Source organism: Polypterus senegalus, chromosome 13 (assembly GCF_016835505.1).
Source record: "Polypterus senegalus isolate Bchr_013 chromosome 13, ASM1683550v1, whole genome shotgun sequence".
Classification (NCBI taxonomy): Eukaryota; Metazoa; Chordata; class Cladistia; order Polypteriformes; family Polypteridae; genus Polypterus; species Polypterus senegalus.
The window spans coordinates 75,758,194-75,780,081 of NC_053166.1; the positions used below are offsets into that span (position 1 = coordinate 75,758,194).

The 21,888-nt window shown below is 40.7% G+C and overlaps 1 protein-coding gene across 1 annotated transcript in view; it reads right to left on the reverse strand.

Annotated features, from left to right (window-relative positions):
- LOC120543058 (membrane-associated guanylate kinase, WW and PDZ domain-containing protein 3-like) overlaps positions 1 to 21,888 on the reverse strand; it is a 214,156-nt gene that overhangs the window by 71,596 nt on the left and 120,672 nt on the right. The window contains exons 9-11 of the mRNA XM_039775902.1: positions 15,987 to 16,401; positions 15,298 to 15,857; positions 14,674 to 15,186 (exon numbers count right to left, since the gene is read on the reverse strand). Coding sequence (XP_039631836.1) covers positions 14,674 to 15,186; positions 15,298 to 15,857; positions 15,987 to 16,401 — 1,488 coding nt within the window. The remainder of the gene's footprint in view (positions 1 to 14,673; positions 15,187 to 15,297; positions 15,858 to 15,986; positions 16,402 to 21,888) is intronic.

Below are 21,888 nucleotides of genomic sequence, written 5' to 3' on the forward strand. Positions count from 1 at the left end.
TTGATTTTATGATATAATTCCGGTATTTTTATAATGTCATTCGTATAAGTCGATTGCAGAAAACTTACACTAATGGTTCAAGAAATTATGATATACTAACGCCCACCTGAGAGAGTAACCACAGAGCACACTGCCTTGTTTTCTATGTATTGTGCCTACGTGACCACACGGTGATACCCGAACTATTCCAAAGTGATGTTTGCACTGTTTTGTGTTTGTTGTATCTCACACCCTCATACACCTTTATCGTAAGAGCATCCCTTATCTACGATGGAGTGTTCGATCAGAAGAAACAATGAAGCTGGCTTTAAATTAAAAGTCGTTGAAGTGGCTGCTGCAACAAAATTCGATTAATCTGAGAAACTGGTGCAAGATTGGAGGAAGCAGGAAGATGTAAAAAAAAAAATGTAAGTGTAATATTTTTGAATTGGGGCAATTTTAATCAGGGTCTGATTTTATGATTGATTTTTCATTTTTCAAGACCCGACTTATATGCGAATACTTACGGTACCCTGGAGTAGGAGTTAAAAAAAGCTAAAAATAGACTACAAATGGCTGAGTTCCTGTGGTGGGAGTGCTTAAAAAGTTCCTGAATTTCTTAACAGTCTCTTGCTCCTGAAAAAAGTTAATGTGGTGGAAAAGCACCTATAGACTCATCATTTTGGGACTGCAGCCACCAACTAGAGTCTACCTCATCTACAAGATATTCAGACCTGTTGCGATGAAATGCACATGAACTTGAATGTTTACTTGACTCTTCATTCTCACAGAATGTTTTACTCATTAAGCATAGCTCAACATACTTCTTGATTGAAGTTCTTGAATATGTACAAGAACTCTGCATCACACTAACCAGTTTAGTCTGTTATCATGAGCCAGAGAGGATGCATCTATTGAGAGACAAGAAGTACATTTTGACAAGGATAGGACCAAACTGCTAGGTCAAGTTTTCGTTCAGCAAATCTATCAATCATTAGAACGATTAGCCCAATTGTTAGCGAATAACATCATGAGGTTCAAAACCTGACAAGAAAATATGGGTATAAAATGTGTACCGCCCAAAGGTAAGAGCAAGATTCAATCCAGCTAGACCCGAGGAATACTGTTCACGTGTTGCCTTGACTGCTGAATTTCTACTCGTTCTCGCAGATTCGATTTCTGGCACACTTCTGTGGCTTTCATATCCTTCTTTTTTATTTACCTGTTATAAAGCCTTTGGATGGCCATATGGGTTTTCCATCCAGATTTTTGCGACTCATTTTCTAATATTTAAGTATATTTCTATATTATTCATTGCTTCAGGCTAGTAATCATGTTTACTAATACATTTTGCTTTTCTTTAAAAGTGTTATACTGAAGTAACTGTTGACTGAAGTAATAAACTAAATGCAGGGCAGCTGGTGTCGGTCGATTGCCGTTTGTTTTCCACAGGATTAGTTACTGAGAATAGTGAGCGACACGAGAAGGAGCAACAGGCCTTGGTAAGTGGCCACAGGTAAGATGTACCAGTCTCCACTGCCTAAGGGATGCCAGTCTGGTCCACTCAGACCAAAGCTAGAGAGATCAATGTTACTGAGGCTGTGTAGGCCTCACATATACAAAATTAAAAAAACAACTTACATTTTGGTAATTGACAAAGTTGCTGCTTATTCGAATTGAATGTTATCTCAATCTGAATAGAAGAGCCATATTCTAATCATATCTCATCAGTGAAACTCATCCCACATCACAAAATAAAAGATTTAAAGAAGATAATTGAAGAAGGTCAGCGATCAACATTAGAGAATGATCTGTATGATCGACAGCTATTTCTAATCTGGCCATGTGTTGAAAAACCAGGCAACACCAACCAATTAATCAACATTGGTAGGCACTTTACGAGATGGTGAGCTGCTCTAGCATCACAGGATTGTCATTTTATTCAAATGAAGGGTCATGGGATGTTGGTCATTCCAAGAGCATAATTTCTCGAATACTGAAGCTGTATTCAAAGAAAACAAAGTCATTCAAGATCTGCAAAAAGGGTGGTCACCCATGTAAGAAGAGTGGAAGAGAAAACAGGATGATACTGAGACCCCCAGTGGGGGATTGGTTCAACACATTGCTCACCAATTTAGTGCTGAACAGGGCAAGAATTTGGCCCCATATGCAGTGTCTCATCATCTGAGAGATTGGGGACTGCTAGACTAGCCTTTACTGAGGAGCATGTTGTGTGGAGTGTGGAGAACTGGTCCAAAGTTCATTTCAGTGATGAAAGCAAGTTTAATTTAGTTGGTTTAGCTGGGAAATAATATGTTTAGAGTCAATTTGGCTAAAGACTGAACCTGAAGTGTATGAAGAAGTCAATAAAGTTTGGAGGAGGAAGTGTCATGGTGTGGATGATGTTCTCTGCAATGGGAGTCACGTAACTCATACAGCTACATGGCAAGGTGAATGCTAAGCTGTATCAGAACCTTCTTCAGCAACATGTGGATCCATCCCATTGAACATCACCCAGTCAGGCAGCCATTTTTATGCAAGATATTGACCCTTGCCACACTACAAAATGGGTGAAGCAATTCTTAGAAGTGGAGAGAATATCAAAGTGACAAAATGGCCAGCCCAAAGTCCTGATTTGAAACACAGATTTAGAATCTCTGGAAGATAATTGGTGACAAAGTTACCACAAACAATACCGTTATAGTTACCGAATTGCGGAAGAAGCCAGAAGACAGGTGGAAGAAAATCAAGCCAGAGCAGTGCAAGACTTTGGTCAAGTCCTGTGCGCACAGATGTGCCAAAGTCACTGAAAGTAAGGGCCTCCACACTTCCTACTAAATTTTGAAAGCTGTAATTATCAAAAAGTGTGGGCAAATGTCATTGGATGGCTTCGTTTGCAATACAGTTGGAAAAGTTCTCTCATTTTGATCTCTGAAGTTTTCCAGTGTGCAATGTTTTTTTGTGCATTACTTTTTTTGCCTTGGTTATTAGCAGAACAATAATCATACTCAGAGCCACTATGACTTTAACTTTAGGGACATTGTAGTGCAAGAATCAATTTTTTATAAATTGTTCTCGAACTTTGATTGCTAGTGTAATCAGTGAGTAAGTGAATAGTGTGTGTGTTTGAGTTAGATGTAGGGTGCATGAGAGTAGGCAGATCCATAACAAACCTGCTAAATCCTACTAATTCTACAATATAACAGGCTGATTCTCAAGTCTTGACAGGAAGTAAGAAGCCTGCACACCGGTTGAATCTAATTCGCTGTTTGCTTGTTTCTTCTTTTATTTAAACAAGGGTCATTTTTATTTCCTTTAAAACACCAGTTTCTAAAACCTTTAGAAAAAAGTGATGGTAACCTTTACAGATCACTCCTTTCTTTACCCTGAACAAGGACTCTTGCATTTTGACTCAACTCATCAATGTCTGACACCTGTCTGGCTATGAATGGGTTATTCTGAGCTGGAAATACCAGCTGCTTTCTTCTGAAGAGGACAGCTTAACTGCTCCAAAGTTACAGGCAACGGCGCTCTCTGCTCTAATTTCCCCTGGCTTAAGCTCTCCGCTCCTTGGCTTGCTGACAGACCTCAGCCAGCCAGCCATATTCTGACAGCCCTAGGATTAGAGATGCCAGACAAATGTTACTTCGAAGCAAGTGACATTTCTTGGGCTCCTCACCTAACTGTGTGCGAGACAGATGACATCAACAAATTGGCAGCCTGGCTAGGTGACAGTCAGCGTCATAAAGTCTTCATTCTTGTGGAAAAAAAAAGAAGACGGTAAGCTTGACGCACTATTTCAAAGTAACGTCTTTGGTCAATGTTGACACCAGGTAGAGATTCCAAATCAAGTCAGGATTTGTGCAGCGCAGGCCAAGGATGGCCTTCGGGTTTGAAAGGAAGAGCTGAGGGATGCTTCATCACTGAGCAGCGGTGAAACCAGAAATTGCAAAGTGGATGGGCCTGGAAACAGCTGAGTGGGCAAGCAATAAGTCATTCTGAGCAGCTCTGTTTTTTTTTTTTGTCAACTGAATAAAAGTCCGGGGATTGGGGGAGTTCCTTTCAGGTGAGCAACTGGAATAATTGACAAGTGATATTTAATAAAAAATCAAATGAAAACAATAGGTAGGGGCCTACCTTCAGAATGTGGGGGTGGACTAGCAAATGAAGGGGTGGGCTTTGTCCCAATATAAGAAAATGACACATGAGAACAATCTGCAGATACACAAAAAGGGGTGGGGGGAGAACAGAAAAGATAAGAGTGAACCGGAAGACAAGGTGAAAGAAGAAATGAGGGAAACAGGACAATGTAGGAAAAGAAAAAAACGAGGAGACAAGAGGATGAAAAAGCAAGAAGTGGCAAAAGGCTTGAGAGCCACCTATGGAAGGAGTGATCCATTAGTCTTGGACTCCAAGAGAAAGTGGAAACTGGTTTGTTTCCCCATGTCTGTCCTTGTGCCTGCTAGTATGCAGAACAATGTTAGGCACGCCTGGATGGGCAACATGGTCTGATATTGTACTGTTATTCTTTTTGCTTTATAATGGACAGACCTTAGGGTGGGTGCAGTGGTGGCTCTGACACTAGGCATCTGCACAGGCAATCAAAAGGTTGGAGGTTCAAATCCTGTGAACATCAGAAGTGACTCTGCTTTGATGGGCCCTGAGCAAAGTCCTTAACCTGCAATTGCTTAGTCCTGGGTATGATGTTAACTTCATCCAGCCCTTCATGTAGGCCCTCCAACCCGCAGGGAAAACTTGGGGTTGGTGGCAGAATTGGCTCTCCAGCTACCATAAAAAACCTCACGCTTGTTCCATTCCACCTGAACTAGTGTGGAGCGGAGGTGTCACCCATCGCAAGGCTGCACTCAGGTCTTAATCTGGTAATAGGAGGTGGTTTGTCATGTGGTGGGTGCAGCAATGCGCTGGATCAGCTCCTTCTCCTAGCTTCCTCCTCCTCCTCCTCCTAGGTGGGGAGACTGAGGGTGTAAGTTGAAATGAGGCAAGAAGTGGAAATTATACAGCAGGACAAGAAGAAGAAGCTAAGTGGTTGAGTAAGATTCTGGAAAGAGTCTGTGATGATCTGCAGGTTTTGGCTTGTATTGGTTCAGTTAATTATAAAACAGTTGATACAAGCAGACAGGGACAAGAAGAAGGAGTTAAATTGTGGAGTAAGAGCCTGTGGTGAACTCCAAGTGCCGGTTTATATTGGCTCTGTTGATTATAAAACAAACAAAGTGGCCTGCGGTATGTTGCTGCAGTGAAGGTTAACTTGCAGTGCTGCACGTATGTAAGCTGCCAGGTGGAAAACAATACAGTCCTTTCAGTACCATAACAGTCAACTGGTGGGACTAGAGAAGTATGAGACTGCAAAATCCAAAACCAAAACAAGTGGGGGGAGTTCATGTGCAGATGTACAACATACCCACACATTAATACTGCATCATAGTGATAATACGTGAGGGGCCTACACGTCAGGCTTGGATACAATGACATCAAGCTGGTTAAATTGTAACATCAGTAAATTAATGAATGACCCAGTTTAACGCTGCTGCACCTCTGCCATTCAAGTTTCACATTTTCTCTGAGAAAACCTTCCAGCCATTGGGTAAGTGGACGGCACTTGCCGGGCAATAACCGACATTATGAGCCACAAAAATGACTTCTAATGAAAAAAAAACTGACAGCTTGCAATAATAAAATGATGATTACTAAAATGTTTGCAAATGTTATAATTTATATACAATATATGCCGAATTACACTTTAGGAATAACATTTGAAAATGTTATCAAGAATTTATATTTCAAATAAACCAGATCTGAAGCATTATTTTCCTGTCTTCGTGCTCACCATGTGAATTTAAAAATGTCGGTTTTCTTTTTATCCGTGATTTAAGAAATAATGACTCGCATTAAAGACGCAGGAAATTTGCATCTGATTAAAAGATTAGTTGTATGGAGAAAAGGCTCTTAAGTGCGGCAGTAAAACTATTAACCATGGAGTTGGACGAGTTGCTGCCGTCTGGTCTGAAGGCTTCTGATGAGCGAACATTACGATACAGACTACTGCGTATGGTGCAGGTGAAGGTGCACACATTTGATAAGATTAATGGAGTCTCACACAGTGGCAGATGGCTTAAAGTTGCCCCAGTTTGGTGTGGTCACCCTCTAAGAGTGGTCTACATAGGCCTTCTTGTGGGTACATCGATTTTGCTCCTCATCCCAAGGTTTACTGATGACTCTGAATTAGCTGAGTATGGCAGCGTGTGTGTCCATGAGTATGCCTTGTGACGTTCTGCTGTCCCTTAAAGCAGAGATCCCCAACTCTGGTCCTGGAGGGCCCCATGTGGCTACAGGTTTTCATTCTAACCCTTTTCTTAATTAGTGACCTGTTTTTGCTGCTAATTTACTTCTTTTGAATTAATGTGAATTGACTTGCTCTTGAAGACTCAGAGCTCTTAATTGTTTCTTTTTCTACAAAGAGCAGCAAAACAATAATGAGATACAAAATGAGCCAAAACATGACCAGCAGACTGTGTCCATTATACAATATCTGAAGATAAAGAAAAGATGACAGTCTCAGGAATGCTGATCTGCTCAGGTCCACAAAACATTTTATTAGTGTTCTTAGAAAAGAGAAAATCAACAATTTCGAAAATGCATGCTATTGCACAATGAGAGCAGCAGCAAGCCATGGAATTAAAGAACGGGCGCCTATAGTTAAGCAACTGGTTGGAGTTTCAGACACTGACTTAGTTGGGCTTCACTCACTTCACATTTCATTTCTCTTCGGGTGCCATTTAAGGGAAGGAACAAATCTTTAAAAAACAAGTCAATTAAAATGAATTTAAAAGAAGTTAATTAGCAGTAAAAAACCAGTGCACTAATTAAGAAAAGGGTTAGAATGAAAACCTGCAGCCACTGGTGCCCTCCTGGACCAGAGTTGGAGATCCCTTTCTTAAAGTATTGCTTCCTGCATTAAACTGAATGCTGCAGAAATAAGCTCCACCCCTCCCCATTGGCTCACAGCTTCATTAAATGGATTTGAAAATACCCATCTATTAATTTTCATTGCTTCTTTATCCTGGTTGGAGTTGTGTTTAGCTTATTCTTTGTACAAGATGCATCTGTTAAAAATCTCTTTTAAGTTTGGTATAAAGATCTGGTGCCTTTTAGCTTGAAAGACAGTTTGAAACAGCTGAGGTGTTTAGAGAGGTGTGCCAGAAGAATGAAGTATTCAGTTTCAATTATTAGTTTGATTGTACATTTTGTTCTTTATTATCCATTCATCCATTATCCAACATGCTATATCCTAACTAAAGGGTCACGGGGTTGGTTGGAGCCAATCCTAGCCAACACAGGGGGCAAGGCAGGAAACAATCCCAGTCTTTATTACCGTATTTACTCATGTACCACACGCCCTTGTGTGAGACGCGCACCCTAATTTTTACAGAGAAAATCGTGAAAAAAGTTTTTCCCCGTGTACGACGCGCGTTGTGATCGTATAGGAAGCGTTTAGAGAGAGAGAGCGCTGTCGAGCGAGAGAGAGAGCGCGAGTGCGCGAGCAAGCGAGCGAGAGAACGCGAGTGTGCGAGCGAGAGAGAAGCGAGTCTTGTGAGCAAGCGAAGAGAGCAGTGTCTTGGCGAGAGAGAGAGTCGAAAGCTTGCGAGCAAGCGAGCGAGAGAGAGAGCGAGCAAGCGAACCCAAGCAGAAGAAGTAAACATTGCAGAATTACATTTCCTTGTGTATGATGCGCACCTGATTTTCTAATGCTAATTTTCGGGAAAAAATGTGTGCGTGGTACACGCGTAAATACGGTATTTTAAAGCTAATCTTAATGGATATTATGTATTTTTTTTTTGTCTGTTGTTCACGGACTTCTATAGAAATAAATTTTGCATGTTAATTAAGTGCATTGCTTCATGGCGACTAAGAATATGGTGCATGTTTTGGGAAATGGGTAGAAAAAATGCACCTTGCCCTAAATGGCATTTTGTAACACACTGGCCCTGACTGTAGGTTTCCTGGCCAATGATAAAGGACTGATGTGCCATTTCTGAAAGGACAGCGTCACAAGTAGCAGTCAGTGCTGGACTCACACCATCTTGCATCAAACTTCTTTCCACTGACAGATGAAGCCATGTACCCCAGCGAGCAAACTGTTCTTTTTCAGTTGTATTCTGCCATACTGCCTGTGCACACTTCAGGTCAAAAAGTATGTGTTTGGAGTGTAAAGGAATCCTTAATTAAACTACATTTAAAATACATTTCATGCATCTTATCAAAGGAATTCATGTTGGTTTATAAAGCCACTCTGTGAGCTGGTGAAGCCAAATTGCTCAGATTAGCCTGCAGTGACCACACACAGGAATGTCTGGCTATCAGAACACATCAGTTAGAGGTAGTTCAGTCAGCCATTTTATAAAGCATAGCAGTAGAAACGGACTCGGGAAGGACCAGGAAAAGAGAAGAGGGATGAGGATGAGATTTGCTTGATAGCACTGCACATTACATAGAAAGGGTTTAGACAGATAGATAGATAGATAGATAGATAGATAGATAGATAGATAGATAGATAGATAGATAGATAGATACTTTACTGCTCAAAGGATGATCTTTGATGGCTCATGAGACTTAAAAGAGAGTCTCATTTGTTTCATTTAACAAGAAACTTGGTCACAGATGCTTCTCCTAAAATTTCTTAGGAAAAACAGCTTTAAAAGAAGTGGTGAGGCAGCCGTCTGCTGTTATGCACCTAAAATCTGGAATAGCTTGCCAAGAGGAATTCGCCAGACTAACACAGTGGAGTACTTTAAAAAACTGCTAAAAACTCATTATTTTAACATGGCTTTCTCATAGCTTCATTTTAGTTTAACCCTGGTACTCTGTATATGCATTTGTTCTGAAAAACATGTAAGATCTCTTTCTAGTCTTATTTGAATCTCTTTCAAGACTTCATATTTTGTATTATTGGACTGATGCCGTTATCCATGTTACTTACAGCATTTGAGATAAGATTGGTTCCATCTCTTTTTTTGCTAATTGGAACAAGTGGTCACATAGTGGTGTCAGTAGTGGGATTTGAGCCCTCAACCTCAGGGTCTGAAGCCCAAAGTCTTAACCACAATGCCACACTGTCTACCTTTTGTTCCAGAATAAATTTGATCTAACTGGGACAGAGTGGTGATCTTGAGGCTAGGGATCTGTGCAATCAGAAGGTTGCTGGTTCGAATCCTGCAAAAGCCAGAAGTGACTTTGCTCCATTGTTGTGCAAGGCCCTTAACCTGCAATTGCTTCAGCCTGGGTATGACGTTAATCTCCATGAAGCCCTGCAGAAAGGTCCTCCAACTTACAGGGAAAACTTAGGGGCTGGTGGTAGGATTGGCACTCCAGCCACCATAAGAAATCTCACAGTGTTCCAACGTTGTGCTGTGGTGTCACCTGCTGCACTTGGGTCCCAATCCAGGTGGTTCATTGTGTGGTGGGTGCGCCAACGTGCTCTCAGTGTACGCTCCAAACATCAATCTAACTGGAGTACAAGCAATATAAATTAGAGCAACTACAGTGATCCCTCGCTATATCACGCTTTGACTTTCGCGGCTTCACTCTATCATGATTTTTTCTCATACACGCTTACGTTACTACGCATGCGCTTTCTGAGAACTTTTATCTAAGCCCTACGATGGCTCCTAAAGTGCTGCTTTTTCTAAGCCTTCTGACAATAAAACTAAGTGCCAGAGGAAGATGCTTACTATCCAGGAGAAGGTGAAACTCTTGGATATGATTAAAGATGGCAATACCCTACAAAAACCTCCTCACGCATATGAAAAGACAGTGCCAGCAACTGCCTATCAAGATGTTCTTCAGCCGCGCACCCAGACACCCACTGCCTACTCCTAGTACTTCTTTAGCGGAAGAAGACAACAACGCACCTGCTGAAGATACTGCACCAACCTCTGAAGACTCTCCTACTGAGGTCGTGCCTTCATAGGTTAATGGTTGTGTGTAAGAACTGTGTGTGTGTGTAATTAAATGTACAGTACAATAATCTACTATATAAAAGCAGTAGGGATTGTCTTTCCGTCCCGTGAGTGCAAAGCGTAGCGGTATTCCGCTTATCACAGACTTACTACTTGCGGCTTGAGGTACGAAGCGAAGCGACGCGATGTGAGCAGAGTTCTGGTGCTCTCATCGTTCCCTTGCTTTTGTGCGAGATGCGCTGGAAAAATAGACAAAATGATGTCTCTGGAAATAATTAATGTTGATGGAGTACAAATGCCTCACCGCGTAGTAAATATCAGGGGAGATAGTGCTTGCTTATTCTCATCTATAGCTTATTTAGTGCATGAAACTCCGTCTTTAGCGGTACAGATTCGGGCTGACATTGTACGACTTTGGACAGGCACTTGAGGGGATAAAAATAAACTTAGGTTTTCGGGAGATGTCATGAATGGGCACTTTGATGTTCTCATTCTCTACACTTACATGCCTGATGTACACATGGAGCGCACAAAAATTGAGGATAAAAGGCGGGTGAGCCTAGTAATAATATGATATTTGTAACGTCTAATATGTCTTATTTTCTCTTATTTTGTCTAATATATTGGGTAACACGAGTGTAATGGTGACTAAAGTGTGTTATTTCATGTCTAGAGGGCTCTAATAATGTTAAAAAACGTATTTAGAAGGTCGTAAACAAGTTTTCTATACTCTAACTGCAAAAATATTCGATTTATAAATAAAGAATCCTACTTCACGAAAATTCATTTATCACGGTAGAGTCTGGAATGGATTACCCGTGATAAACGAGGGTTCACTGTAATGGTATTATTCAGAAACCAGGACTACTGCTTTGTAATCATAGTAAAGTGTTTTACTGCCACACTCAACTCTCCATACATTTCACCAAATATTACTGGGCACACAATGCAAATATTTTCAAATTGTAAAAAAAAATGTCAGGATACCCACTGTGTGACTTTGCTGAGATCTCTGCTGAAACTGAAGAGGGGACTCTTGTAAGACTATCGGGGTATTTTGTTCAGAAGGAAAATCTAACAAGCGTGAGACAACTGAACACGTCTCCATTTTATTTGCTTCATTGTTGTCTAGGAGAAACCCTAAAGATTCTAAGGAGATCTCTTTTTTGATTTTCCATTCCTATGGCATCTGCCAGGATGGGATGAAATGTGAGCTTTGTTACTTTACTTAAAAGTAAACTAATTCCCCTTTAACCCACTGAATCTTTGTATACAGTTTATTTCATGTTTGTATGCTTTTAAGAGAAGCATTAGGTTTAAACATTTTGGATTACCAGAAATTGAGAAATCTTTACATAGCTCTTTAAACACAGTGCGCCGGACAAAGAACTTTCCAATGCCCTTTATTTACAGTATGCTAAAGTAAATCATTAGCCAAAGTTAAACATTTTGTCACTGCCAATACAAAAGGCCATCACCATACAGTAGAGTTTAGCTAACTACTTAATAGTAGGCCTCTTAAAACCAGGCAGACAGACAAACGTCCTCAAGACAACGCCTATTTGTTTGTCATCATGAAAGGGACGCCATTTAGCAGTTTTGGCTGTGATGTGTTTGGAGCTGCCTTGTTAAATACCTCCATTGCAGAAAAGCAAGAGTGAATATGACTCTAGAGTTGCAGCTTTTATTTTTCTTTGGTTTCCTATTAGGACACTGCGGTGGGTTGGCACCCTGCCCGGGATTGGTTCCTGCCTTGTGCCCTGTGTTGGCTGGGATTGGCTCCAACAGACCCCCGTGACCCTGTGTTCGGATTCAGCGGGTTGGAAAATGGATGGATGGATGGATGTATTAGGATATATATTAGTTTTTTTTTTGCTGTGTTATTTGATTTCTAACAAAGAAGTATTTGACTAAGCTGTTATGTAGCAAAACAATAAAGGCAACAAGTGAAAAAAAACAAGATCTCTGAAATGATGCTAAGAGTAAAAACAAGGGGTGTGACAAGAAGAGCCAAAGAGGGGACAAAGTAAAGGAAAGAAAGAGACCCCCACATCAAGAAAGAGAACACAACTGGCTAAAGTGATGCTTTGTCACAACGCCCCTTCCTTTATCACTCAGACTTAATGGATGTAAATGAATGCTTCACTAATAAGTTTCCGCTTCACTAATATGGTGGAATTCTATGGAGAAGCAACAAAATGTGATATTATCTACCTTGGTTTTTCAGAACTCTTTTAATGAGGTACAACATGAAGGGCTGGCAATCACACTAAAACAAGTGGGCATTCACGACGCACTGTGTAGGTGTGTATAAAATTGGTTTAAATGCCAGGAACAGAAGGTCATGGTGAGAGGAACCTTTTCAGATTAGGAAGATGTTGAAAGTGCTGTCCCTCAGGGAATAGTGATGGGGCCATTGCTATTTTTAATATAAATAATCTAGATTAAAACATAAACTAGATGGGAGGGCAGATAATGTAGAATGAGCTACATTTTTACAAAGGGACTTGCACAACATACAGGCATGGCCAGATTTGTGGCAGATGAAGTTTAATGTAAAAAAAATACAAGGTATAAGACAAAACGTTAGATCTGAATACCTACTGGGAGGTCTGAAAGTTGAAAGTACTCCTTGTGAGAAGGGTCTAGGAGTCACAGTGGACTCATCACTATCTACATCTAGACAATGTACAGAAGCAAGCAAGAAGGACACTAGGATGTTAGGTTATACAGCACAATGTGTGGAATACAAGTCATAGGAGGTTATAACTTATGCTACGTAACACACTAGTAAGGCCTCACCTGGAGTACTGTGCACAGTTTTGGCCTCCATATTACAAAAAATAAATAAATAAACCCAGCAGTGCTACAGAGAGTTCAGAGTAGGGTGACTAGGCCTATTCAGGGACTGATAGGTATGAAGTATTTGGGAAAATTTAAGGAGTAGAACCTTTTTAGTTTAAGCAAACAGAGATGAATGCTTTTTGTAGACAATGTGGTCCTGTTGGCTTCATCAGGCTGTGAACTTCAGCATGCATTGGGACATTTTGTGACCAAGTGTGAAGTAGCATGGATGAACACCATCACCAAATCTGACACCAGTAGGAAAAAAATGGACTGTCCTATCCGAGTGGGAGGTGAGTTACTGGCTGAAGTGACAGGAGTTTAAATACCTTGGGGTCTTGTTCATGAGTGAAGGGAAAAGGTATAGCGTGATTGACAGACGAATAGAGGAGGTGAGTGCAGTTTTGCGGTTGCTATACTAATCCATAGTGGCGAAGAAGAGGCTTAATCAGAAGATAAAACTGTCGATTTACCAGTTGATCTATGTTGATCTATGAGCTTGACTGAAAAAATGGGATTATGGGCACAAGCAGCCAAAATGAGCTTTCTCCACATGGTGGCTGGGCTCTCCCTAAGAGACAGGGTGAGAAGCACGGACATCCAGAGAGGCTCAGAGTAGAGACACTGATCCTCCGCATCGAGAGGAGCCAATTGAGATGGTTCGGGCATCTGATATACAGACACACCCCACCACGCAACCGAAAACCTTCCTGTGGAGGTTTTACAGGCACAAGAAATACCCAGGACTTGCTGAGAGGATTATATCTCCTAGATGGCCTGGGAATGCCTTTGGATCCCATATTGTGAGTTGGTAAGCATGACTTAGGAAAATGCTAAGACTGCCCCCCATGACCCAGCTTTGGATAAGCAGTGGAAAATGAATGAATGAATCAATGAATCAATCAATAAATGAATCAATGAATGAAAGATTAAGATGTGACATAATCAAAGTGTTTAAAATTACAAAAGGAATTAGTACAGTTGATCCTAGTTGTGACTTTCCAAGAAACACTGCAGCAAATACACAGGCACATGGTTGGAAACTTGTTAAGGGTGAATTTTGAATGAATGTTAGAAAGTTAGGAAAAACACAGACACAGTAAATAAATGAACACGTAGTGTGGTAGACAGAAGGAGTTTAGGAATCTTCAGATCTTGACTTGATGTTCTTTTGGACAATTCAGGTGAACAGGGTTGGCAAGCTTGTTGGGCTGAATGGCCTGCTCTCGTGAAAATGGTTCTAATGCTTGAGCTCATGAAATTAAATGCCAGTCTTGCTTTCCTGTTCGACAAAAATTCACTTCTCATGTGGCACTTGTCTCATTCATAGAGTGCAGCCACGTTATTCCAGATATTTAACCAGTGCATTTATCAAGTAACATGTTAGAATTTGACTGTCCCAGGAAGTTCAACTTTAATTTTATGGTAAAAGGGGCCTGTCTAAGAGGTTACATTAATGTGAAAACTGACATCTAGACTAGAAGTGTATTTTGTTTGATTGTTTTGCCTTTTAAATCTAAATTAATGAGTGAACATATCACTTTCCCAAAGGAATCCGAATACATTCTTCCACTGCCTTCATTCTCTTTCCTTTTTATCTACTTGCCAAAGTTTTCTTTTTTGATTTGCTGTTGAGTGTTGAGCTATTGAGTTAGTTTCCTGAGGGAAGGTCCTAAATCAAGTAAAGCTTGACTGATTTCTTAAGTTTACTCCACTTGTGTGCTTAATCAATAAATTATATTTTTGAGATCTTCTGTTTTAAACAGCTCACTATTGTAAGCCTGAGAATGATTAAGCCCAGCAAGACACCGAGAAACAGGAAGCTTCAGTAGAGGTTGTCAATAAACAACACAAACAAATGTTGGCATCCTACCTTGACCATTTTTAGCATCTCGAGTGACGATGACAAATCCAAAACCTTCGTCTGGCCGACGCAGCAGCTCTATCTCCCGTGCCTCTTGTGCCCAGGGCTCAGTTGGTGAGCGGCTCTCAACCTTTGCGACCTGCCAGGAAGCATCTTTCTCCTTCTCCTTTTCTTTTTCCTTCTCATTTTCCTCTTTTGCCTCAGGTTCAGGATTTTTGGCAGGTGGTGTCATCCAGTCACGTGGTTCCAGGGTGAGAGTGACTGGAACCGGATCTAGGAAGCTGGTACTCTTTACTAAGTCCAGTGGTGACTTCATGCCCTCCTGTGTAGGGCTACATAGAAGAAGTTGACCTGATGGAACAGCTAAAAGGAGATCTTCAGGACTGTGCTTTTTCAGCTCAGTGGATGTATCTGCTCCACAGCTGACACTTGGTGGTGCACCTCTCAGGCCAGGGTCTGTGGGACTGTGTCCACTAGACTGCGTTCCTGTGACATGCATTGAAGCTCCAGTCCCTGGAGAAACTGGGAACAAATAAAACAATACATTTATCATCTCTTAGCAAAAGCTTCACACCCAACTGCTATTTGCACTCTTTAATAAAAACACAGCAAGTCAAAGAGAGCAATCCTCACCATCACGGTAGACCAAGAGCACCACGTCTCCCTGTCGTATCTGCTCTTGCAGGACCCTCTCCACCTGGGCAGCAGTGAGGCACTGAATGTCAGCTCCATTGATTTTCATGATGGCATCACCTTGCTCCAAGCATCGGCACTGCCTGTGGTCCCATACCCGGCTCACCACTACCGTGCGACCTCCTGTCCCACCTGCGATTACAGAGAAGCCTGGTCCCTTCTCGCTGTGGCTAATTGGCACAGGGATGAGCTCTCTAGTCACTGGTGGCACTTGTGCATATGAAGTTGGGTAGCTATTGCCTGGACAGCCATCAAAGGCACAGCCTCTGGCACCACAGTCCATCTCCGCACATTCCACAGAGCCTCCTGAAAATGACTGCTGTGTTGATTGGGTGAATGAACCAACATCAGGAGCTGTTGGTCTGCTATTTTTTACTTCTGCTGTCAGGACACTTTTTTGTGCTCCATGTGGGATTTTGTTGGCAGTACAAGCAACAGCTGGTGGAACAACAGCCAGTAATGAGTTGTTGTTCTGGTTCTGTGACTGAACTTGATTGGGCCTACAAATAGAAAAGATAGAACATTTGAGCAGAGAAGCCTAAAGCAAGAACAGAGAAAGAAGTGAGATAGTAATGGTGAGAACATTAGTGGAGAACCAGACAAATGAAAAAAGAGGGCCCAGTTCTGACCTTTGCTCCCAGGGAGACAGCACATTGACTGCACTTTCTGAACTGGATGTCAGCTCCTCTGTGTGAGTGACAACCAGATGTCCGGATATTTGACCGAGTGTCACTTCAGATGAAGGCTGCTTGTTGTTATTGATGCTATCCAGGGTGGTTTCCTGCTGACTGGTAGGTGTTGTGGGATATCCATTTACACTGATAGAAGCATTGGATAACCTCTCTTCAGGTTGTAGGGTTTCACTCATTAAGGGGGTCTCTACTTTGGTCTTTGGGAAACCATCTGGGTTGTACAACATTGGATAACCTCGTCGCAATACCAAATTCACGCTGTGCCCGACTGGAACTGATTTGAGCATTTCAACAACATCCTTATGTGACAATCCTAAAACACAGGTTTCATTGATGAAGACCAAGATATCAGCTGTAAAGAAAATACATCAAAACATAGCATTGTTAATCTTCTACCGGGGAAATTTGATCTGAGCTACCATGTTGTGCAAAAGGTTTCAGACACATCAACAAAAATGACAACAATGCAAATATCGTTAAAGGACTTAATGGTAAGTCATATGACAAGTCTTTATCAGCTAAACTGTTTCAACAAACACGAAAGGCCACCTTTTCTAGTTTCATTCACAGTGCAGAGAGTAGATAGTCGTGGGCAAAAAAATGATGTGTGTCTATCATTTGTACACTATGACATTTGAGCAGAACTAGTTCAGCCTGTTATAAATACATATAGCGTAACAGTCAGTCTGGTCATCAAGAGTATTACAGGCAGGAAGCAACAATTCAGGACAGGGTAGGGCTCACCAACAGAAAGCAAAAATCAGGAGCATGCAATGATAGTGTGTGTTGCTGTGGCAGCTTGAGTGGATGTGCGCAGCTAGAGGGCAGTAATCACTTTTTAGGTGCATTCACGTATAATACGAAAAGCATCTACTGCTGTCACCATTACATTTGAAAATCTCTCATTGGTGAATTTGCAAAAAAGTTCATCGTAAAACAGAGAAACATCCTGTGTGACTTCAATTACAGATTAGTTTGCTGTTTCAAATTTACCTCAAGAATGGTTACTTCAGCTTGTATATTATATATATATATATGTTTCACTTTAATTCATCCAAAAGCTGCTCCTGATGGCAACAGATCCCCAGTATAAGTTCATCAAATTCCAGTAGAAGTACGTCTGAATTTCTTCATGAGTTTTAGTTAAGTTTATCTAATCTAATCTAATCTAATCTAATGCAAGACATACCTCTGGTACACCAGGTAACCGCCTTTCGGGGTATGTTAAACATATAAGTAAACAAAACATGTCATTTAGCTAGTAATGAATGTGAGGAAAAAGGAATTGTGCAAGCATCACTGTTTTAGTACAGAGTGAACAAATACATATTCAGGATTACATAAAACAATGAGACAGCTGCATTATGTGTACATTATGACTGATTATGTACATTATGATGATTTGGTATTACTCTGACATTATAATTTATCAGCAAAGCTCCAGATCTGCTGTCCAACATGGCCCAAAGAAGCTGACAATTTGACCTTGGAACCTAAAGAGAGATTTTAACCCCCCATCGGGAATGTCTTTCAAAAATGTCATGCTTAAAAATTTGCACTACAATTAGTCACAGGCTCTCGGCAACTGACATCTAACTATAGGACATCATTTGCTGACATATTTACATTGCTTAAATTGAAATCAGCTATCTATGAAAACTATTGAGCTACCACAAACCTATTTGGGCTATGTTTTAAAACCCCTTATCAAGCGGGGTAATTTTTGCTAAATCGCTTGTAATTCGACCTCTCCAAATTAGAATCATTGCTGTTATTGAACTATCTGGAGTATAAACACATGTTTGGTCTCTTTGTAAAGGTAACATTCTCTAGTTTCACCCTTAGTAGTCAGAATCACTGTAGGTGTGACTGATCAAAAGTTATGCACATTAGAACTCACAAAAAAAACAATTTTTTTTGTTCTCGCCTAAGTTTTTTTTATGAAAATAAAGGAAAATAAAGCTGCAGTAGGTAGGTGGGGACAGAAACACACTATGTACCAACAGAATAACTTGTTGACTACTCAAATTTCAAATTTGAAAAGAATACCTGTATAAATGACATTTTTTACACCAGTTTTTATGTGGGCATGCCCAGGGGCTTTTTAGAGGGACCATTATCCACATTTTGGAACATATGGAAAAAGTGTAATAACTTTTGAATGCTTCAACCCACATATATCAATGAGGGCTCTACTGAAAGCTTACACCTAAAGGAATCTATATCTACACACAGTGTCACTCTATTAGTTATGGAAATTCATGTTCCATAATAAAGACAATAAAAAATACACATTTCTATGTAACAATAGTCAATACAAGTTATGGGCCAAAAATATATTTATATTTTTATTTTTACTTTTTTTATAAAATGCACACAAACTATATATATTTCTTTTACAAACTGTTACAACACAGCTCAGCGTTTTTCCATGTGCCACTTGATGGCAGCAATCACTAGCAAGCAGAAAGCACAAGGCGTGGCATGTCGCTCTCTGCCATTAGACGTCTCCTGGGCCGGTTGAATACTTTCGCAACGCGTACATGCATCTATTATTTAATCGAGCGTTTATTTACGTTTAAACTTCTACTTTTATTCATATTTAAAATGCGAAAAAACTTGGCGAAATCACAATAAACAACCACGCACCAACTCTGCAGACTGGCACAAATGCCACCTTCACGCAGCTCCGATCGTTTTGTTTACAAGTTAGTATGGCAAGTTACATATCAAAATGCTCGGCTGCTCATTGGCTGTAAGTTTTGAGTGTCAGTCACAGTGTCCAATCAAACTGGTAGATTCTACCAGAGTTTGGAGCTATACGTCATCCTCCAAGCTTTCTGTGACACTGGTTGGCTATACGAGGTGCCAGTCAACCCCAGACCCGTCGTAATTGGCCAATTTAGGTGTCTTTCGGAAGCTAACACTTCCGTGTTTCATGCGGTAGCATGGTTATCGCCGACAGAAACAAATTACGTCTAATATGAGCAATATAAATGAAAAAATTACGTAGGTGGTCTCAAGTTATGAAACGTTTTCTGGAGTTTTTGTCCCTTTGAGAATATATCGTGTGTTTTGGACCTAAATCGTTTTACTGGATTATATTCGCTGGAGCCTTACGGACACAATGGGATCAATACTGCTCGGAAATATTGATGTTTGACTTGCAGGGGGTCTTCAAAGGTAGGGACAGTCAACTCTTAAAAGTATGTACTTCTCTGTAAAAAAGGCTTTAGTGTCAGTGCTGTGGTTGTTGTGTGTCAAAATGGTTTATATCATCGGAAAGACGAGACTTTGAAGTTTCATTTGATGGGTAGGGTGTCGAGATGCATGGCAGATGGGCATGCACACATTACTGTAACGTTTTTAAAACGCTGTTATGTCCTGGGACCGGCACGTGTGCGCGTTAAGAGACATGATATTGTAAAGTACTGTTAAAAAGCATGTACAGATTGGTCTTGGGTTATGGCAATTCCACAAATATGATCAACCACATAAAATCTCAACATTTCATGAACGATGTGGAATAGAAGTTCATGTTAAGGAATTAGCATAATTTTCAAACATTTTATGTTTTCATTCATACATGTAATCAGCATGCACAATAAGCTCAGTCACAGGTGAACAGGATGATCAGCAACTAGCTGTAATTCCCAGAATCCTAAATACACGTCACAGCTGTAGCGTCTCAGGGAGTATAACTCTTGGGAGGGGGACACTTTGAAAGATCCTCAGCAAGGGCAGCATGTGCGGCCGTGTAATAAATTGTCTCATGGATAAGCAGATAGACCCAGAGCTGAGTAGAGGTACAACGTGGCTGATTGTAATTCCCAGGGTTCTAAGTATGCCTTACAGCTGTGCCATTTTGCAATTACAGCTGCTGGGAGGAGGAGGTGACATTTTTAGCAATCCCTCGTCAAAGACAGCACTTCTCTGCTGAGGGATCAATCATTTTAATGGTGGCTTTTTATTCCAGCATTACACCTTTCCAACTCTATCAGGTACTGTGTCATTATCAAAATGTAGAATGTAGAATGATTAAGCATAAGGTCAACACATTACACCTACCTTGGGTTTTTTTTAGCATGTTATTTGTCTTTTATGATTTAAAGTCCTGCAATATTGTTTTACTATCATTTTATTAATACATTTGAAATGTTTTACTATAAGTAATAAAGCATTTTTCATTGTAGCCTGTAGAGGGTACCACAGAGCCCTAAACCCAAGACACAACTCCAAAGTTCCAGGTTTATTTGACCAAACCCCCTTAAATGGGTTTTCTAGAAGTTATGCCAAACTCAATTTTCACTTTTTCTTCTCTGTCTTTTCTTCTCCTCCTCTACTCCTCTCAGACTAGCTTTTTCCGTCCTCCATGCCTGACTGTAACTTGCTTTTGTGAGGCAAGGTAGCTGCTTTTATTTGAAACCCATGAGTACTTCCAGTGCCAGGGCATTACCCATAAGAAATACTTCTGGGTCAGGTAGAAGCCCCACAGAGATCATGAATTCCCGAAGCACCCCCTGGTGGCCCCCAACAGCTGCTTTACAGGACTACAGCTTCCAGCAACCCATATGAGTGTCCATATGGGTACCATAGCCCAGGGATGCTGCCACCTAGCGTGTCAAGGGAGCAAGTGGTCCGAATAAATCATCTTCCCTCTGTTCCTCCATTACACTGGCCTCCCAGCTAGATAAGACTCTTCATTCCGTCCCTGCTGGGTTGCCAGTGTACCGACTTCCAAGATGGCATCTGTCAGTTCTCTGGCTGAGACAGGGGATACCCTATCATTTTTCTTGGCCATTCACTATGGTGGCCTCCCAGCTAGGTAAGGGATCACGCATCATCCCAGTTAGGACACCAGCTCCTGCCTGCCATCCATCACAGCATTTTTCGCAATATTTTTAGTGCACATTCAGACTTACATACAAAATCAGGTTACAGACATTCTCAGCAACAGCACTCGTTTCCAGTCCACGGGTCATACATATTTAACTTAGTCTATTAGGACACAAAATTACATTGTGTTTTCACTGTTTTTTTGAATATGACTTATTGTTACAAAAATATTTAATAAACAACATAACTGACTCTTTGAGGAAGTAAAACAAATGTAAATGCTCCAACTTTCAAATCAGTTAACTAAGTCCTTGAATGTCCCTGAATGTTAATCCATGCATACATTTTATGATTTGCTGTTTATTAAGTTACCTGCCAAGAACAAGAAATCAGACTTCCGGGCGCATACCTGCAACAGCTCCCTCATGATGATAAAGGATCACATGACCAAGTGGGTGATGTCAGAAGTTTAAAATTATATTGTGGTTGATATTTATTTAAGTACATTTTAAAATATTAACATGGTTTTGAAAGTATTTTATTACTTTTCAAACCTCCATTTTGTTTTTACAAGCATTGTTGCCCCCATGTTGGTTAAGATGACAATATCTGTTTGTGTTTGCGTTATTTAAGATGGTCCATGCTTTTGGATTCAAATAAAATTGCCTTTAATTAGGGTGACCAGACATCCTATTGTTATGCATTTCATCCCATTTAACAACTGGAATATAGCAACAAGTTTAACAGGCCAGTCATTTAATAAATTGTTTTATTTAATATATTGTACAGTAATCCCTCGCTATATCGCGCTTTGACTTTCGCGGTTTCGCTCTATCGCGGATTTTATATGAAAGCATAACTAAATATATAACGCAGATTTTTCGCTGCTTCGCGGGTTCTGCGGACAATGTGTCTTTTTACTTCCTGTACATGCTTCCTCAGTTGGTTTGCCCAGTTGATTTCATACAAGGGACGCTATTGGCGGATGACTGAGAAGCTAACC